The following is an 18,059-nucleotide window of genomic DNA, read 5'->3' on the forward strand; positions in this document are numbered from 1 at the left end:
CTGGGCCGAGGACACGCACAGGAAGCCTGGTGCGGGGAGCTGCTACCGGAGGGCTGGGGTGTGGAGGTGGCACAGGATGGGTTAGACCGTGAAGGCGTACTGGAGATCTTGAGAGCGGTGCTGGCACAGGACGTGCAAGGCTAGGGAGGTGCACAGGAGTTCTGGTACGTGAGACTGGCACCATCTTAACCAGCCGACTAACACGCACCTCAGGACGAGTATGGAGCGCTGACCCAGGTGCCATCAAATCCCCGACACGCTCCGTCGGGCGAATTCCATGTTTAAAACACCAACACAGCAACTCCCTCATTTCTCTCTCCTCCAATTTCCCCATTAACTCCTTCACAGTCTCTGTTTCGCTCACCTCCAACACCGGCTCTGGTCTCCTCCTTGGCTCCTCACGATAAACAGGGAGAGTTGGCTCAGGTCTGGCTCCTGACTCTGCCACACTCTCCCTGAGCCCCCCCCCAAGAAATTTTTGGGGCTGACTATGGGGCCTCCGTCCGCGCCGCCTTGCTTGCTTCGCAAACTCCATTCTCCTATATCCTTCCGCGCACTGCTCCATCGAATCCCAGGCGGGCTCCGGCACTCTCCCTGGGTCGACCGCCCACCTGTCTATCTCCTCCCAAGAAGTATAGTCCATACTGTACTCCACTTTGGGCTGTTCTTGCCTGTTGACACGCTGCTTGGTCCCTTTGTGGTGGGTGATTCTGTAACGGTTTTCTTCGTGAGAAGGAGAGTCGGACCAAAATGCGGCGTGTAGATTACGATCCATGTTTATTGTGACTATAGCAACACGAATCTAAATACAAACAGTGCAAAATAATAAACGTAAATGAAAACCGAAACAGCCTAAACTGGTGCAAACTAACACTAAGGACAGGAACAATCACCCACAAACACACAGTGAAACCCAGGCTACCTAAATATGGTTCCCAATCAGAGACAATGACGAACACCTGCCTCTGACTGAGAACCATATCAGGCTGAACATAGAAATAGACAAACAAGACATGAAACATAGAATACCCACTCAGATCACACCCTGACCAATCAAAACATAGAAAATACAAAGTAAACTATGGTCAGGGCGTGACAGTCTGGCTGCACAATCGATTGGCAAATGTACTGCAAATTGAGAAATCGTGACTAAACTTAATAAAAATAAAAATAAACTACACTGACATCAAGATAGTAAAAAGCTTTGAAGCACCTTTAATGACATTTTCAGCTCCATCATTCATTGAATCAGATGGCTCATTCATAAAAAAAAGACTTATATTGCCAAGTACTTTTATGATTTTTTAATTGGCAAGAAGAGCAAACTTTGGAATGACATGCCAGCAACAAACGCTGCATTACACATCCAACTATATCTGACCAAATTATGAAAGACAGGAATTGTAATTTTGAATTCTGTAAAGTGAGTGTAGAAGAGGTGAAATAATTATTGTCTATCAACAATGGCAAGCCATCGGGGTCTGACGGATGATATTATCACTCCTATTTGCCATATCTTCAATTTAAGCCTACTAGAAAGTGTGTAACGTTCTGCTACCTAAGAATAGTAGAGCCCCCTTTACTGCCTCAAATAGCTGACCAATCAGCCTGTTACCAACCCTTAGTAAAGTTTTTGAAAAAATAGTGTTTGACCAGACTTTCAGGACATTCAACAAGCACAGCACTTAGACAAATGACTGATGATTGGCTAAGAGACATTGATAATAACAAGATTGTGGGGGATGTTTCATTAGACTTCAGTGTGGCTTTTGACATTATCGATCATAGTTTGCTACTCAAATACCCACCCTTTGCCTTGATGACCGCTCTCTCAACCAGCTGATTTTCTTTTTCAACAGTCTTGAAGTAGTTCCCACATATGCTGAGCACTTGTTGGCTGCTTTTCTTTCACTCTGCGGTCCAACTCATCCCAAACCATCTCAATTTGGTTGAGGTCAGGTGATTGTGGAGACCAGGACATCTGATGCAGCACTCCATCACTCTCCTTCTTGGTCAAATAGCCCTTACACAGCCTGGAGATGTGTTGGGTCATTGTCCTGTTGAAAAACAAATGATTGACCCATTAAGCCCAAACCAGATGGAATGGCGTTTCACTGCAGAATGCTGTGCTAGCCATGCTGGTTAAGTGTGCCTTGAATTCTAAATAAATCACAGACAGTGTGACCAGCAAAGGACCATAACACCACATCCACGCTTTACGGTGGGAAATATACATGCGGAGATCATCTGTTCACCCACACCACATCTCAGAAACACTTGGCGGTTGGAACCAAAAATCATCCATTTGGACTCCAGACCAGAGCACAAATTTCCACCGGTCAAATGTCCATTGCTCGAGAGAATGCCAAGATTGTGCAAAGCTGTCATCAAGGCAAAGGGTGGCTATTTGAAGAATCTCAAATATAACATATATTTTGATTTGTTTAACCTCTCTAGGGTATGTGGGACGCTAGCGTCCCATCTGGCCAACATCCAGTGAGATTGCAGAGCGCCAAATTCAAATACAGAAAAGCTCATTATAAAAATTCAGAAAACAAAACATATTTTACATAGGTTTAAAGATGAACTTCTTGTTAATACAACCACGATGTCAGATTTATAAAATGCTTTTTGGCGAAATCATACCTAGCCCAGAACATACCTAGCCCAGGTCTGACTCCGCTGTAGCTCGGCCACCTTCCACTGCAGATGAGGAAGGCCGTCATAGGCTGATGTGGTGGATTGAGACGCAGCCCAGGCAAACAAAGAGTTATCTCAAGCTTAAACTGACGGATTTTGATGGGGATTTTTTTATTATGTTACTTAGATTGACCCACCGGTGCATCAATCTACTCTAGGGGGAGATTATTAAACAAAAACGGGTCTAAATTGTCCCTAATGACTTCTTGTTGTCAATAGCTAATAAGCTAATAATAGCTAATAAGGCAGAAAGAACTTTTGTTTCTGTGAGTTGAAAAAATTAAAACCCTGAATATTATTTCCCAAGTCACATGAGGTTGACTGATCATCCATCGAGGCCACTGGAGGCTGTATGTGGGAGGAACAGTCAACTGGAGGCTGTATGTGGGAGGAAAGGTCAACTGGAGGCTGTATGTGGGAGGAACAGTCAACTGGAGGCTGTATGTGGGAGGAAAAGTCAACTGGAGGCTGTATGTGGGAGGAACAGTCAACTGGATTCTGTATGTGGGAGGAACAGTCAACTGGAGGCTGTGTGTGGGAGGAACAGTCAACTGGAGGCTGTATGTGGGAGGAACAGTCAACTGGAGGCTGTATGTGGGAGGAACAGTCAACTGGAGGCTGTGTGTAGGAAGATCAGTCAACTGGAGGCTGTGTGGGAGGAACAGTCAACTGGAGGCTGTATGTGGGAAGAACAGTCAACTGGAGGCTGTGTGTGGGAAGAACAGTCAAATGGAGGCTGTGTGTGGGAGGAACAGTCAACTGGAGGCTGTGTGGGGGAAGAACAGTCAACTGGAGGCTGGATGGGGGAAGAACAGTCAACTGGAGGCTGTATTTGGCAAGAACAGTCAAATGGAGGCTGTATGGGGGAGGAACAGTCAACTGGAGGCTGTGTGTAGGAAGATCAGTCAACTGGAGGCTGTATGTGGGAGGAACAGTCAACTGGAGGCTGTATGTGGGAAGAACAGTCAACTGGAGGCTGTGTGTGGGAAGAACAGTCAAATGGAGGCTGTGTGTGGGAAGAACAGTCAACTGGAGGCTGTATGTGGGAAGAACAGTCAACTGGAGGCTGTGTGTAGGAAGAACAGTCAACTGGAGGCTGTGTGTGGGAAGAACAGTCAACTGGAGGCTGTATGTGGGAAGAACAGTCAACTGGAGGCTGTATGTGGGAGGAACAGTCAACTGGAGGCTGTATGGGGGAAGAACAGTCAACTGGAGGATGTATGTGCGAAGAACAGTCAACTGGAGGCTGTATGTGGGAGGAACAGTCAACTGGAGGCTGTATTTGGCAAGAACAGTCAACTGGAGGCTGTATGGGGGAATAACAGTCAACTGGAGGATGTATGTGGGATTAACTGTCAACTGGAGGCTGTATGTGGGAAGAACAGTTAACTGGAGTCTGTATGTGGGAGGAACAGTCAACTGGAGGCTGTATGTGGGAGGAACAGTCAACTGGAGGCTGTATGTGGTAGGAACAGTCAACTGGAGGCTGTATGTGGGAGGAACAGTCAACTGGAGGCTGTATGTGGGAAGAACAGTCAACTGGAGGCTGTATGTGGGAGGAACAGTCAACTGGAGGCTTTGGTGGAGGCCGTTGATATTATTTCTGATTGTATAGAATCCTTTCTGGTATCTGAACTGGTTGTGTTAGGAGATCTAAATCTTGATTGGCTTACACATGCCTCAGATCAGTTTAAGAAAATCTGTCTTGAGTTCAACTTGACCCTGCTGTTAGTGAAACCCATTCGGATTAATGTAAAAATAAATTGATTGCCCTTTTCCTGACTAACCGTCCCCAGAAGTAGTTAGCTAGTGGTGTTTTTGTAAATTATATCAGTGGCCACTGTTCTATTGCTTGCAGAAATTGAAAAACTCTGATAATTATGAATTTATTTATTTTTTACAAAACACAATGGTAAGTTCTGTAACCATCACCAGTAATAAACCGAGGAAAACAGCATCTACTGGTTGAAGTAAAGATGCTGCTGCATATAGATAATATCCCCGTAATCTAAAATAGACATTAAAGTGGCCTGGAAAATGTCCTTCCTTCCTGCACTTGGTCTTGAAGTAACTAGTTCCACAGCCTTTTTTTTGTTTACTCAACTTTTCGGTCCATGTGTTACCTGAACTAAAACAATCGTTGAACTCACAACCTCTTGATTCACAGCATTCCAATATTCCTGCTGCGCCGCCATGTGTTTGCCAATGACAGATTTCAACTGTATATCTAGATTTTGCACTTCAGAGTAAATCTCAGCTCTGTTTTAACTTCTTATGGCTTGGGGGCAGTATTGAGTAGCTTGGATGAATAAGGTGCCCAGAGTAAACTGCTTGCTACTCAGGCCCAGAAACTAAGATATGCATATTATTAGTAGATTTGGATAGATAACACTCTGAAGTTTCTAAAACTGTTTGAATGATGTCTGGGCATCTTATTCATCCAAGCTACTCAATACTGCCCCCAAGCCATAAGAAGTTAAAAGTAAAAAAATATATTTAAAAAATGCTGAAATAAGTTAATTAAATCAATAATGAGAGAATAGTCAGATTAACTGATAATGGATACAGACGAAGCAGGAAAGTCGGATTGCCATGAACCAAGAGGTTGTGAGTTCTTATCCCCGGTGAGGACATGTTGAATAATAATTACGGTATAAATGAACATGCATAATGTAATAATATATGTCAACGTGTGTCAAATATGTAAATTGTAAATGTATGTTAAAAGCACTGTGTGTGCAACTAATTGCACAGCCTTTTTGAGTTAAGATGCCCAAATATTAATTCAAAGTTGAATGAACATATGAGACAAGTTGAACACATCATTTTAAACTGACCACTATTTTTGAGCTAAGTCGGAGCAAAGTTTGGGCCAACATTTTCTTTCGCTAGTTCAGGTAAAAACAGTTCAGTAAAAATAAAAAGGACAGGGAAGTCATACTGAGATTTTAAGGTCTCTTTTATAGATGAGCCCGACACACAGTGTCCTCAGAAAGTATTTACACCACGTTTTCCACATTTTGTTGTAAATTGTCTTAAATTGAGATATTTTGTCACTAAACACACACAATAACCCATAATGTCAGAGTGGATTCATGTTTTTCAATTTTTTTTTTTAAATGTTAAAAAAAACAAGCTGACATTGAATATCCGTTTGAGCATGGTGAAGTTAATTAATTACACTTTGGATGGTGTATCAATACACCCAGTCACTACAAAGATACAGGCGTCCTTCCTAACTCAGTTGCCAGAGAGTTTGTCAGGATAAAATCCTAGAGGAAACCTGGTTCAGTTTGCTTTCCATCAGACACTGAGAGATTAATTCACCTTTCAGCAGGATAATTACCTACAGCAGACCAAATCTAGACTAGAGTTGCTTACCAAGAAGACAGTTATTGTTCGTGAGTGGCCGAGTTAGTTTTCTATGGCAAGACCTGAAAATGGTTGTCTAGCAATGATCAACAACCAATTTAACAGCGGTTGAAGAATTTTGAAAATAATAATGGCCAAATGTTGCACAATCCACGTGTGGAAAGCTCTTAGAGACTTACCCAGAAAGATTCACAACTTTGATCGCTGCCAAAGGGGATTCTAACACAATCCAGATGTAGAAAGCTCTTAGAGACTTACCCAGAAAGACTCACAGCTATAAACGCTGCCAAAGGTGATTCTAACACTATCCAGATGTAGAAAGCTCTTAGAGACTTACCCAGAAAGACTCACAGCTATAAACGCTGCCAAAGGTGATTCTAACACAATCCAGGTGTGGAAAGCTCTTGGAGACTTACCCAGAAAGATTCACCAGTTTAATCGCTGCCTAAGGGGATTCTAACATGTATTAGTGTTGATATATAAGATATATTAGTGTTGTATTATTTTTTTTACGAATGTTATAATATTTCTTCTACACTGACATTTCAGAGTAGTTTGTGTAGATCATTGACAAAAAATGACAATACAATCAATTTTTTTCCCACTTCGTAACACAACAGAATGTGGAAAAAATCAAAGGGTGTGAATACTTTCTGAAGGCAGTGTAAATGCATCAAGCATGTACGATATACAAATTGACAAACCATATAGAGAAAAACAGACACATTTAGCAACATAGAGGTCTCTGATCATTACACTGAACTGACCAAGGGGGACCAGAGCATGTCATTTCAGCTCTGTATGTTGTTCCACATAAAGGGCACAAAAAAAAGAAAAGTAACTTTACCCAACTCTGTGGAGTCCGAAAGGGCGCAGTGTTATCCAAGTCTGATAACGGGTTTGGTTATTTGTAATTCTAAATTGAAAATGAAAATTATGATAGGTAGATAGGACAGTTCTGCATTAGTGCTTTATAGATAAACACAAGAAAATGGTGAGTTTTAAAACCATCCCCAGTAATAAGCTTAAGTGTACAATGGAAAATACAGTCCCAGTGCACGCAAAAGTGTGATTTTTCTGTATTCTATGTATACTGTACATATCCACACTATGTGTTGAGTAAATAAACAAAAGGTCTGTGGAACAAGTTACTTAATAACAATTTGTTAAAATGACTAGATTTTTACAGTGTGTGTACTGTATATGTTTTTTTGTGAGTGTGAGTGTGTGTGTGTGTATGTGTGTGTGTGTGTCTGAGTGATAATACATGTGTGGGTTTTTGTGTATGCGCGGTGCTTTACTTGGGCAGAACCAGCACCTCAAATTTTCTTCTGCTTGATCTCCTGTTCCTCTTATAGAATATTAGCTCAAAAGTATTGTGGAGCTCCTGCACCTAAATATAAACAGTACCGGCACCCAACGTGAGTACCGGCACCAGTGGGTGTGTGCGCGCCTCCTGAGTCGGACTAGAAGTCCATTCCGAGTACCTCTTTTCCGTCGGTGATGTTTTGATCTGCCTCCGGAATCAGTTCAATTGCCCTGGGAGGTACGAACTTAGCATCCGATTCGGAAAGGCAATGTTCCTGGTCGTAATGCTGGTGAGCTGCCGTCGCTCTGGTATCAAAAAGTTATTGCTTGCTGTAAGTAATAACACAAAAAAAAATCTGGTCTAGTAATAAAAATAACACATAAAAAACGAAATAATGCAAAGTTGCTTAGGGGCTAGAAGCACAGCTGCAATCCTTGCCAGGACAACAACCTTGAATGTGATCAAGACAAAGGAGCTGATTATAGACTACAGGAAAAGGAGGGACGGGCACGCCCCCATTCACATCGATGGGACTGTTGTAGAGTGGGTCAAGAGTTTCAAGTTCCTTGGTGTACACATCACCAACCAACTATCATGCTCCAAACACACCAAGACAGTCGTGAAGAGGTCACGACAATGCCTAGTCCCCCTTTAGGAGACTGAAAAGATTTGCCATGGGTCCTCAGATCCTCAAAAAGTTCTACAGTTGCACCATTGAGAGCATCCTGACTGGATGCATCACCACCTGGTATGGCAACTGCTCAGCATCCGAATGCAAGGTGCTAATGTACAACCCAGTACATTACTGGGGCTAAGCTTCCCGCTATCCAGGACCTCTATACCAGGCGGTGTCAGAGGAAGGCCCTAAAAATTGTCAAAGACTTCAGCCATCATTGTTATAGACTGTTCTCTCTGCTATCGCACGGCAAGCGGTACCGGAGCGCCAAGTCTAGGTCTAAAAGGCTCCTACCAGCTGCTACCCCCAAGCCATAAGACTGCTGAACAATGGCTACCCAGAATCAAATGGCTACCCAGACTATTTGCATTCCCCCCTTTCTTTTTAGGTGAAATAAAGTGCTTATGTTTCTAGCTCCAACAGTGCTGTAATACCTCACAATAAAAAACACACACAAATCCCAAAAATATAAAATGAAAATAATTAAGAAATATCATAATGAGCAATGTCAGAGTCCGGAATATAAATATATATACATGTAGCCTATATGATTGTGTGTATAGACCTTATGGACAGTGTCACGCCCTGACCTTAGAGATCCTTATTATTTTCTATGTTTGGTTAGGTCAGGGTGTGACTCGGGTGGGAAATTCTATGTCTTCTGTTTCTTTGTTTTTGGCCGAGTGTGGTTCCCAATCAGAGGCAGCTGTCATTGTCTCCTATTGGGGATCATACTTAGGCACTCCTTTTTCCCACCATTAGGTTGTGGGATCTTGTTTTCTGTTTAGCCAGAGTAGAACTGTGCGCTTTAGTTTCCGCTTTTGTTATTTTGTTTGTGTTTTTTGAATAAAAAAAATCATGAACACTTTCCACACTGCGCTTTGGTCTACTCGTCCACCAACGAGAGCCATTACAGACAGTATATGAATAGAAAAGGTGTGTACAGCAATAGTTATATAGGATGAGCCGTTACAGTTACTAGTTACCTGTCCAAAAATGTAATCAGTAACGTAACTTTTGGATTACCTAAACTCGGTAACATAATCAAATTACTTTCAGTTACTTACAGATTACTTTCACCTTAGATTTGAGTAAGTCATTTCAGGCAAAATTTTAAAAAAAGGGGCGGATCTTGCAGTTGCAGGTTAGTAGCTTGCTCAGCCTCAAAGTCATAAAATCTGATTTTAAAGCCATCCTTAACCTTAAGCAAACTGCTAACACTATGCCTAAATACAACCTTAAATAACCCTAACCTTAACCACCCTGCTAACCCTAATGCCGAACCCTAACCTTAAATTAGACCAAAAAGCACATTTTTGTTTTCACAAACATTTTAATATAGCTAATTTTGACTTTGCAGAAATAGCTCAGTTCTGCCAAAACACATCCCATTAAAGTCAACGTGCTTAAGAGGAACGAGAAGAAGACACAAATGAATTATATTGCAGGATAAATCAATGTCAGAGATTAGACAGCTGGCCATAAATGGATGTTGTATTGTACTTTATGGGTTGGTTATGTAGGCTTCTTCTAACTCACAGTTTTCTACTATAGATAATACAATTAAATAAAAACAACAGTCTGTCAGATTTTCAGTCATTCCAATTTTAATACACCTTGATCTACAAAAAATAGGATTTAGAAGGAAATATGGAAGTATAGATTAGTCAAATTGTTTAACCTGAGCATGACCCCAAAACGAAGGACTAATTAGCCTACTCTGTTGTTAATGATTTAGTTGTCATGGACGCCTGATTGGGCTCATTGATTCGAGTTGAAAAATAAATGCTGCGCTCATGGAATGGCATGCTTTGAGCACTACCGAAAAGTGCTATTTGCATGTGAAAAATGTTTTCCATATGCTGCATTTGCTACAGATCTAGTATTTATGTTTTTGTTGGTGACACCTTCATATCTCAATCATTTCTAGCTGTTTGTCTATCAAAATTGTGTGAGCTTGAACATATGTCTGTTAGGCCTATGGCCTTTTTTTGAATCAGAACAAATTAGATTGAGCGGTAAAAGCCCCACTCGTGGTGTTCTTAAATTCAACTTATTTTTGACAGTATGCAGCACAATACCACGCCGGAGTGGTATAAACTTTTATTTCATAGGCTGGGATCCACACTATGCAGCTGTTGCAAGAGCGCATTTTTCACTGGCTGTCCACGCTCTTGGACGTATTCAATACGCCAATTCTACTGCAAAACTTTTTTTACCCCATTTTCTCCCCAATTTCATGGTATCCAATTGATTTTTTTTTAGTAGCTACTATCTTGTCTCATCGCTACAACTCCCGTACGCCAAGCCGCACTGCTTCTTAACACAGCGCGCATCCAACCCGGAAGCCAGCCTCACCAATGTGTCGGGGGAAACACCGCATGGGTTGGATGCCCACTGTAAGACCTTGGTTAGCGCGCACTGCATCCGGCCCGCCACAGGAGTCGCTGGTGCACGATGAGACAAGGATATCCCTACCGGCCAACCCCCTCCCTAACCCGGGTGACACTAGGACAATTGTGCATCGCCCCACGGACCTCCCGGTTGCGCCGGTTACAACAGACTGGCGCGAACCCAGAGTTTCTGATGGCACAGCTGGCGCTGCAGTACAGCACCTTTAACCACTGCGCCACCCGGGAGGCCTGCAAAACGTTTCTTAAATGGGAGTCAACAGAACGAAACGGGGAGGGACCTACCTGAATTTGTCCAATAGAAACTCTCATTTTGCTCAGTTTTCTCAGTTTACTTCTGTTTGGTTCTTAAACGGTAATGAATACACCCCATGTTGCAGAAGCAATGATTGATAGACAGCTTAAACTTCTTCAATTCAACCATTATTGGGTTTACATACACATATACATTTGTGAACAGCCATCCACAACAACTACAATTCATAAGGCGCAAATAGCTAAATGAGAGAGCAGCAGTGTGATCATTGTGCTATGTAGCCTAATGGGCCTATGTGATATCTGTATTGCCCGTATGTTACACCACTGCTGTAGGCATTACCTCTTAAGAGTTTATTCAAGTTGGATAATCTTTGGATGCTGACAACAGTCACATCACTGGAAGTATCCTACAAAAGCCTATTCCTGCTGTTATCCTGTGATCCATCAAACGCATTTAGCGTGTCGTCATTGTGTCTCTGACTTGTGGTCAGACTCGCACAGGCAGAACAAACTTAAACTTTGCTGCCTTTTTTCAATGCTGATGTCACGTGTGCTCACTCTCTGGCCTCTAGGTCACCAGGCTGCTTGTCATGGCGCACACCTGTCACCATCGTTACGTGTATTATGACACTCACCTGGACTCCATCATGTCCTTGACTACCTTCCCTATATATGTCACTCCCTTTGGTTCCTTCCCCAGGCGTCATTGTTTCTGTTTCAGTTGCCTGTCTGTGCATTGTTCGTGTTTCTTGTTTTGTGTTATGTTTTCATTTATTTATTAAAACACTCACACCCTGAACTTGCTTCCCGACTCTCAGCGCACATCGTTACAGATGATTTGAATGTCATTGAGAAAACAGAATGGTGTAAAATAATTATTTGGCCTTTTTGAATTGAAAAGTAATCCTTTAAGCAATCGACTAGTTATTCAAAAGGTATCTGTAATCTGACTACCATGTCTTTGAGAAAACAGAAAGGTATCTGTAATCTTCAAAAGGTATCTGTAATCTGACTACAATGTCTTTGAGAAAACAGAAAGGTATCTGTAATCTGATTACAATGTCTTTGAGAAAACAGAAAGGTATCTGTAATCTTCAAAAGGTATCTGTAATCTGACTACCATGTCTTTGAGAAAACAGAAAGGTATCTGTAATCTGATTACAATGTCTTTGCTGGTAACGTAACGGATTGCATTTACAGTTTTTTTTTGTAATCCGGTACTCCTCAACCCAATACAGTGTAAACAAGTTCAAATATATACCAGTGTACGTTTTCCACTGTTATAGGCATTTGGGTTTTGCTCGATATTGGTCGTTTTCGTTTTGGATTATAGAGGTTGGTCCTGTTTGGGTATGGCTTGCCCTGATTGGAAACACCCTTGTTGGTCAGGATGTGTTGCACCTGTAGTCTCCTTAGTCAGTCATTAGGACCCATATTTCTTGTTGCTTGCAACTTTCAGTGGACATAGGTGTCTTTGAGAACCCCTTCGAAACCCCTGCCTGTTTTGTTTTGGTTGTTGTTAGTTACTCTTTGTTAGTTCCCCCTGCTGTTTGAGAGACAGTTTTTTGGTTTCTTGTTGGGGAGCGTAACATTCACACACAGCTTCATTTATCTGGCAACACTTTACTCTAGATGTCCTTTCTATGCATTCATAAAGACTATATAACATGCCGTTGCTAATAATGAATAACTTTCAATAACTGTTAACAAAGGCTTATGATGAATGTTATAATGTGCTATGTAGCTGTTATAAAGGTTATGTGAATGTGGAAGGACACCTACAGTAAAGTGTAACCTTGTTGGTAACAGATGACTAATAAATACAATGGATAGTTTGCATCTATGGATTGTATACATTACTATTAAAATGTTCTACAGGATTATTCATGCACCTACTGTTGTGGATTTACTTCTTAAAACATTGTAATAGTTATGCTTTAAAATAGGGCCTTTCATGTAGCCACCACGTTCAGAGAGTCCTGTCTATTGACAGCAGCAGGCTAGCAGTTGACAGCGGTATGTCCTAGATAGTTAAGTTGAGATAAACAGTGTTATGAAATGCCTCCGGACAGACAGAACAATGTGTCTTAGAGGCCTGGGATTTGTTAAGTATAGGGTGCATGGGGGGACACACTGAACCACCAGCATTGGCCTTAAGAGGCCTGGGACAGATGATTGCCCATATGATGTTTTTTCCACCATCACAAAAGGAGATTTAGGAGAGATATGGGGGAGCCAAGAGAGCTGTGTTCCTGTGGGAGGGATAGAAACCAGGAAGGAGAAAGAGACAAACGCCAGGCGAGAGAGAGAGAGGTGGAGAAAGAGAGGGAGAGAGAGAGAAAGATGGGGGTGGAAATAGTCAGGAGAAAGAGAGAAGGGCCAGAATAGAGAAAATGAGAGATGAGCACAGTAAGAGAGAGAGAAACACTTGGAGAGAGAAAGTAATAAATGCCAGTAGAGAGAGAAGAGACCAAACGTTCCCAATCATTTCCTCTCGGTCTATGACATCATAGTTACGGCAGATGAATCATTATTTTACTTGACAGCTTCCATGAGCGAGAGGATATGACTATGTTCACATACTTCACCCTCTCCAATCTAGTAAATATCAGTGCATACATATGTCTGTTTCGTCATCATATCTCTGTCATACATCATAATCTATGTATTTATGTTACCTTTGAATGAAAGATTGAAACAAGTCCTTCTGAGATTGAGGCTGTTAATATGGACACTGTAGTACATATAGACAAGCTAGTTCCAATACTTACTTACTTAGTCCTCTTCATCATTTATGGGACATCGTTTTCTGCCACAGGAATCGGTCTTTGGCCACAGCTTGTGTAGTAGTTCCAGTGAGCTATATGAATAGCTGTGTAATCATGACACATGTAGATCATATATAGAACATGGCTCTTTTGTGTTTATTTTCCTCCCTCAATCCCCCAAAGGTCAATAGTGTGTGTCTCTTGGCAGGTTGAAGTGATATGCATACAAAAGGGAAGACCATGACTAATACAGATGGTGGATCAATAATCAGATATTTGTCTCCTCTTTTCCTCTTTAGTCCCCCAAAGTACACAGCTACCCCACGATGGACACCGTCCCCCTCCTGCTGAGCAAAGTCAAACCTGAACCTCCTGAGGACCTGCTCTCCCATGACCCCCACTTCCAGACACAGACCGAGCCTGTCGACCTGTCAATCAACAAGCCCCGCCCCTCACCCCCGTCCTTCAACTCCACGGCTTCTCCTGTCACTTCCGCTTTCTCGCCGCCCTCCATTTCTTCTTCATCATTGTCATTCTCCTCTCTGTCTGTCATCACCTCCGCCTCGTCCGTGCTCACGCCCGGGCCCCTGGTAGCCCCTGGAGCTGCTGTCCGGGGTCATCATCATCATCATCAACAGCAGTTTTTGCACATCATGCACCCCGTGCCGCCACCTCCCTCAAGCCCCCTGAACCTTGGAGGGGTACAGGGCGGGGGAGGAGTAGGGGGTAAGATGGGGGGCCACCAAGTGCATCGTATCCCTGTGGTGGTGCAGTCGCTACCCCTCATGCACACCACGTCCGTGCGCTCACCCTCCAGCCTCCACAACAATGCCATCATGCTACCTCTGCTGGACGACCACAAGAGCCACCATGGCAAAGGTGAGACAAAGAGCGTGCTCTCTCTCTCTCTAATCTGTCACTCTCTTTATCTATATCTCTTTATTATTATCTATCTCGTCATCTTGAAGAGTCGGGTGAGACGAGGCAGAAGACTACCTAATTTTCTTCAGTCTTCTCCCTCGCTCCTCTCTTTTCACTCTGTACTGGAATGTACAGTATATGGCAAACGTGGGACAAGTACCGTGCCATGTAGTGTAGTTACTGTACACTGTGTCACAACAGTGTCATTACTCTTTAGTTGCATGTACCCGAACTCAACAGCCTGACATTCACATCATACTAACATCATACTAAACATCTTCCAGCCTTCTCATCCCAATGCCATAGTTGGAGTTACTTGGGATAAAGTTAGCCACCCCTACATAGTTATGCCTTCTCCTCCCTTCTGTCTCAACAGACAAGGTCTACAATACAGTGTGAGAACACTTCAGGTCAGACATAAAAAGAGACAGGAGACAGAGAAAGACAACACCGTCCGGTGTATTGACAGACTATGCTAAAGATGGTCCCCAGGAGATAACGCACTCCTTTTGAGAGGAGATGAGATTTAGAGGATGAAAAGCTTTCCGTCTGTAAGTGTGAGGATTTTTCTCCTCGGCCGTCCTATTGCCTCCAGTCAAGGTAACGAGGACCAGGCAGGCTGCCATATTTCTCTCCCCTAATCTAAAGCACGCATCTGGGTCTGGGTTATACTTAGATTTGAGAGAGAGAGAGAGAGAGAGAGAGAGACAGACAGACCGAGAGACAGACCAAGAGACAGACCGAGAGACGAGTGTGCGTGTGCGTATAATAAATCAGAATAATTGTACTTGTGCATTTGCTCTGTATGTGAATGTTTGCATGCTTGTATGTGTGTGTGCGCTCTGACTGATCCTTCTGTTTTGGAGCAGGCAGGTTTGCTAAAGGGTGTGGTTTTATAGTCAGCGTGTGTAAACCACTAGTGACTTTGGGTGTTTCTGTCAAGTCGACTGGAGGCTGTACACTTGGGAGCAGTTTGTTGTAAAAGAACATTGTTTATCTGAGGTTGCTGTCCGTCACTCCCTGGCAGATTGACACACACACACACCCACTCATTGGGTAGGCGTGAGGGTCCACTGAGACGGGCGCTTTAAACGCTGGTTGTCTGCATTCTGGGAGAGGAGAGAGGACAAAAGAGAGGAAAAACAAGGCTTGCGTAATAGGGTGGAGACCAGTATTAAAGATGGGTGGCAGTGTACATTGAGAGCACAGACACACACACACACACACACACACACACACACACACACACACACACACACACACACACAGCAACACCATCAGCTCCACCCAGTGTGTGAGTAGAGAGCAGGGGAATCGGGGTCAGCCCTGGGGTGGGGCAGACACAGTCACTGTGGTGAAACAGCCAGAACATGAGGCACTCAGAGCATTGCATTGTACTGTACTGTACAGTTACTGTGTGTGTGCGCGTGTGTGTGTACATGTGTTTAATGGGTGGTATAGCGTAAGACGTTACAAAAATAACATGGCAATGAACTGTAGAGTCATTGGGTTTGGCAGTACTGCAATGATATCCAAACAAATGGTTTCTCTGGTTGGAAAAGCACTGCAGAGCGAGCCAAAGTACTGTACCATCCTTTCACTGTAGTGGAATGCACACTAATATGCTTCTTGTATGATTACATGAACTGTCCCCTCATATGACACATTAGTGTTCTTCTTCTATGGCGAGTCACTCTCCTTTCTTATTGTGCTGACAGACAGATTTGAAACAGTGGGAGATAGATGAGGAGGAGACACAGAGAGAAGGGAACGCTCAGGATTGAACCCCAGTCTCCTGCGGCGTGGCACATACGTGCATGGAGCCAGGAGTGTTAACACTGGACCACAGCTCCACACTGTGCTTCTTTGTAGGATGTGCCATTTGTTCCTTATGTATTGATAACTGGCAATCATACTGTGTTGCAGACCAGTAAGAATCCCTGTCACTATATTGGTCTCATAATGTCTCCTTGGGAATTGCTTTTGCTGTATGCATCATCTGTACTGGACTGTAATGAAGTGTAGGATCAATAGAATTATGAAAGAACAGCTCTCTTCTCTCCCATTCTCTTTTTTTACTCTCTCTCTCTCTCTCACACGGACACGGCCCTACCGCCCACCCACCCCCCATACACACACTCAGGTTGGCCATTCCTCTTTCAGAGAGAGGGGCATGTGCCCTTCCTCTCTCTTATCTGTCTCCGGGAGCAGGTTTCCATGGAAACTAGGCTTGACTGGAAACAACAGGCAAGAAAGAGAGAGAAAGAAAGAAACGCGCCAAGGCTCTTCTCACCTCTCCACCATGTACTCCTCTTTTGTGTCCCCTTCCCTCACTCCAAATACACGTTTTCCAACTAACGTTTCTACTAATCAGCCTGTATAATTAGGGGTTTTGCTGAGAATATAGATGCTCAGTCTTGGTAGGTATACAGGAAAGCCAGACACAGAGTTGTAGTTTTAGTATTGACTGTGTTTTCTTTCCGCTGTAATACTCAGTCCTGGGTTCAAATAGTGATTGAAATCTTTCAACATACTTTGAGTGTTTGCTTGTCTGTATGGAGTACCAGATGGGTGGAGTTTGGCACTTTTGGTGATTACTGTATGCCTTTGGTTTAAATGACCCAAGCAAGCTCAATCCATCACAGTTTTGAAAGGGTTTGAATACTAATTGAACCAAGGTCCGACAATAACACCATGTCTGTCTCCTGCCTCCAGACCCATAATATTCGAGTCCGTTACTGTCTGCACTGCTCTGAGACAGCAGCTGACCTGGTAGATGGGGAAGAGAGAGTAGCATCAAGATAGACAGCACACTAGGGAGGACATGCTTTGTTGTATATTACTGCATCTATGAAATACAGTAAACACTGCTACACATTGAATGCACTGTGTACCAAGAGGTGAACAAAATATTGTTCTCTATCAACAATGGCAAGCCACCGGGGGCTGACAACTTGGAAGGAAAAATACTGAGGATAATAGCAGATGATATTGTCACTCCTATCTGCCATATATTCAATTAAGCCTACTAGAGAGTGTGTGCCCTCAGGCCTGGAGGGAAGCAAAAGTCATTCTGCTACCTAAGAATAGTAAAGCCCTCTTTACTGGCTCAAATAGCCAACCAATCAGTATGTTACGAACCCTTAGTAAACTTTCGTAAAAAATTGTGCTTGACTAGATACAATGCTATTTGACTATAAACAAATTGACAATAGACATTCAGCACGCCTATAGGGAAGGACATTCAACAAGCACAGCACTTACACAATTGACTAATGATTGGCTGAGAGAAATTGATGGGAGTTGTTTTGCAAGACTTCAGTGCGGCTTTTGGCATCATCGATCACATATGTGTCATGGCTTTACACCCCCTGCTATATTGTGTATAAATAGTTACCTGTCTAACATAACACAGAGTGTCATGGCACAAGGCGAGACCCAGATGCAGACACAGGAGGCAGATGGTTGGAGTCTTACAATGTATAATAATCAAAAAGGTCTAGGCAAGAGAATGGTCGTGGACAGGCAAAAAGGTCAAGACCAGATCAGAGTCCAGGAGGTACAGAGTGGCAGACAGGCATGTGGTCAAGGCAGGCAGAATGGTCAAGGAAGACGGGTACAAAATCCAGAAACAGGCAAGGGTC

At 43.1% G+C, this 18,059-nt stretch overlaps 1 protein-coding gene across 2 annotated transcripts in view; it reads left to right on the plus strand.

The window, feature by feature from the left end:
- klf12b (Kruppel-like factor 12b) overlaps positions 1-18,059 on the plus strand; it is a 167,021-nt gene that overhangs the window by 81,761 nt on the left and 67,201 nt on the right. For both annotated transcript variants that reach the window (XM_021578618.2, XM_021578620.2), the window contains exon 3: positions 13,794-14,373. In XM_021578618.2, the coding sequence (XP_021434293.1) occupies positions 13,794-14,373 (580 nt within the window). The remainder of the gene's footprint in view (positions 1-13,793; positions 14,374-18,059) is intronic.

This window comes from Oncorhynchus mykiss, chromosome 22 (genome assembly GCF_013265735.2).
Source record: "Oncorhynchus mykiss isolate Arlee chromosome 22, USDA_OmykA_1.1, whole genome shotgun sequence".
NCBI lineage: Eukaryota > Metazoa > Chordata > Actinopteri > Salmoniformes > Salmonidae > Oncorhynchus > Oncorhynchus mykiss.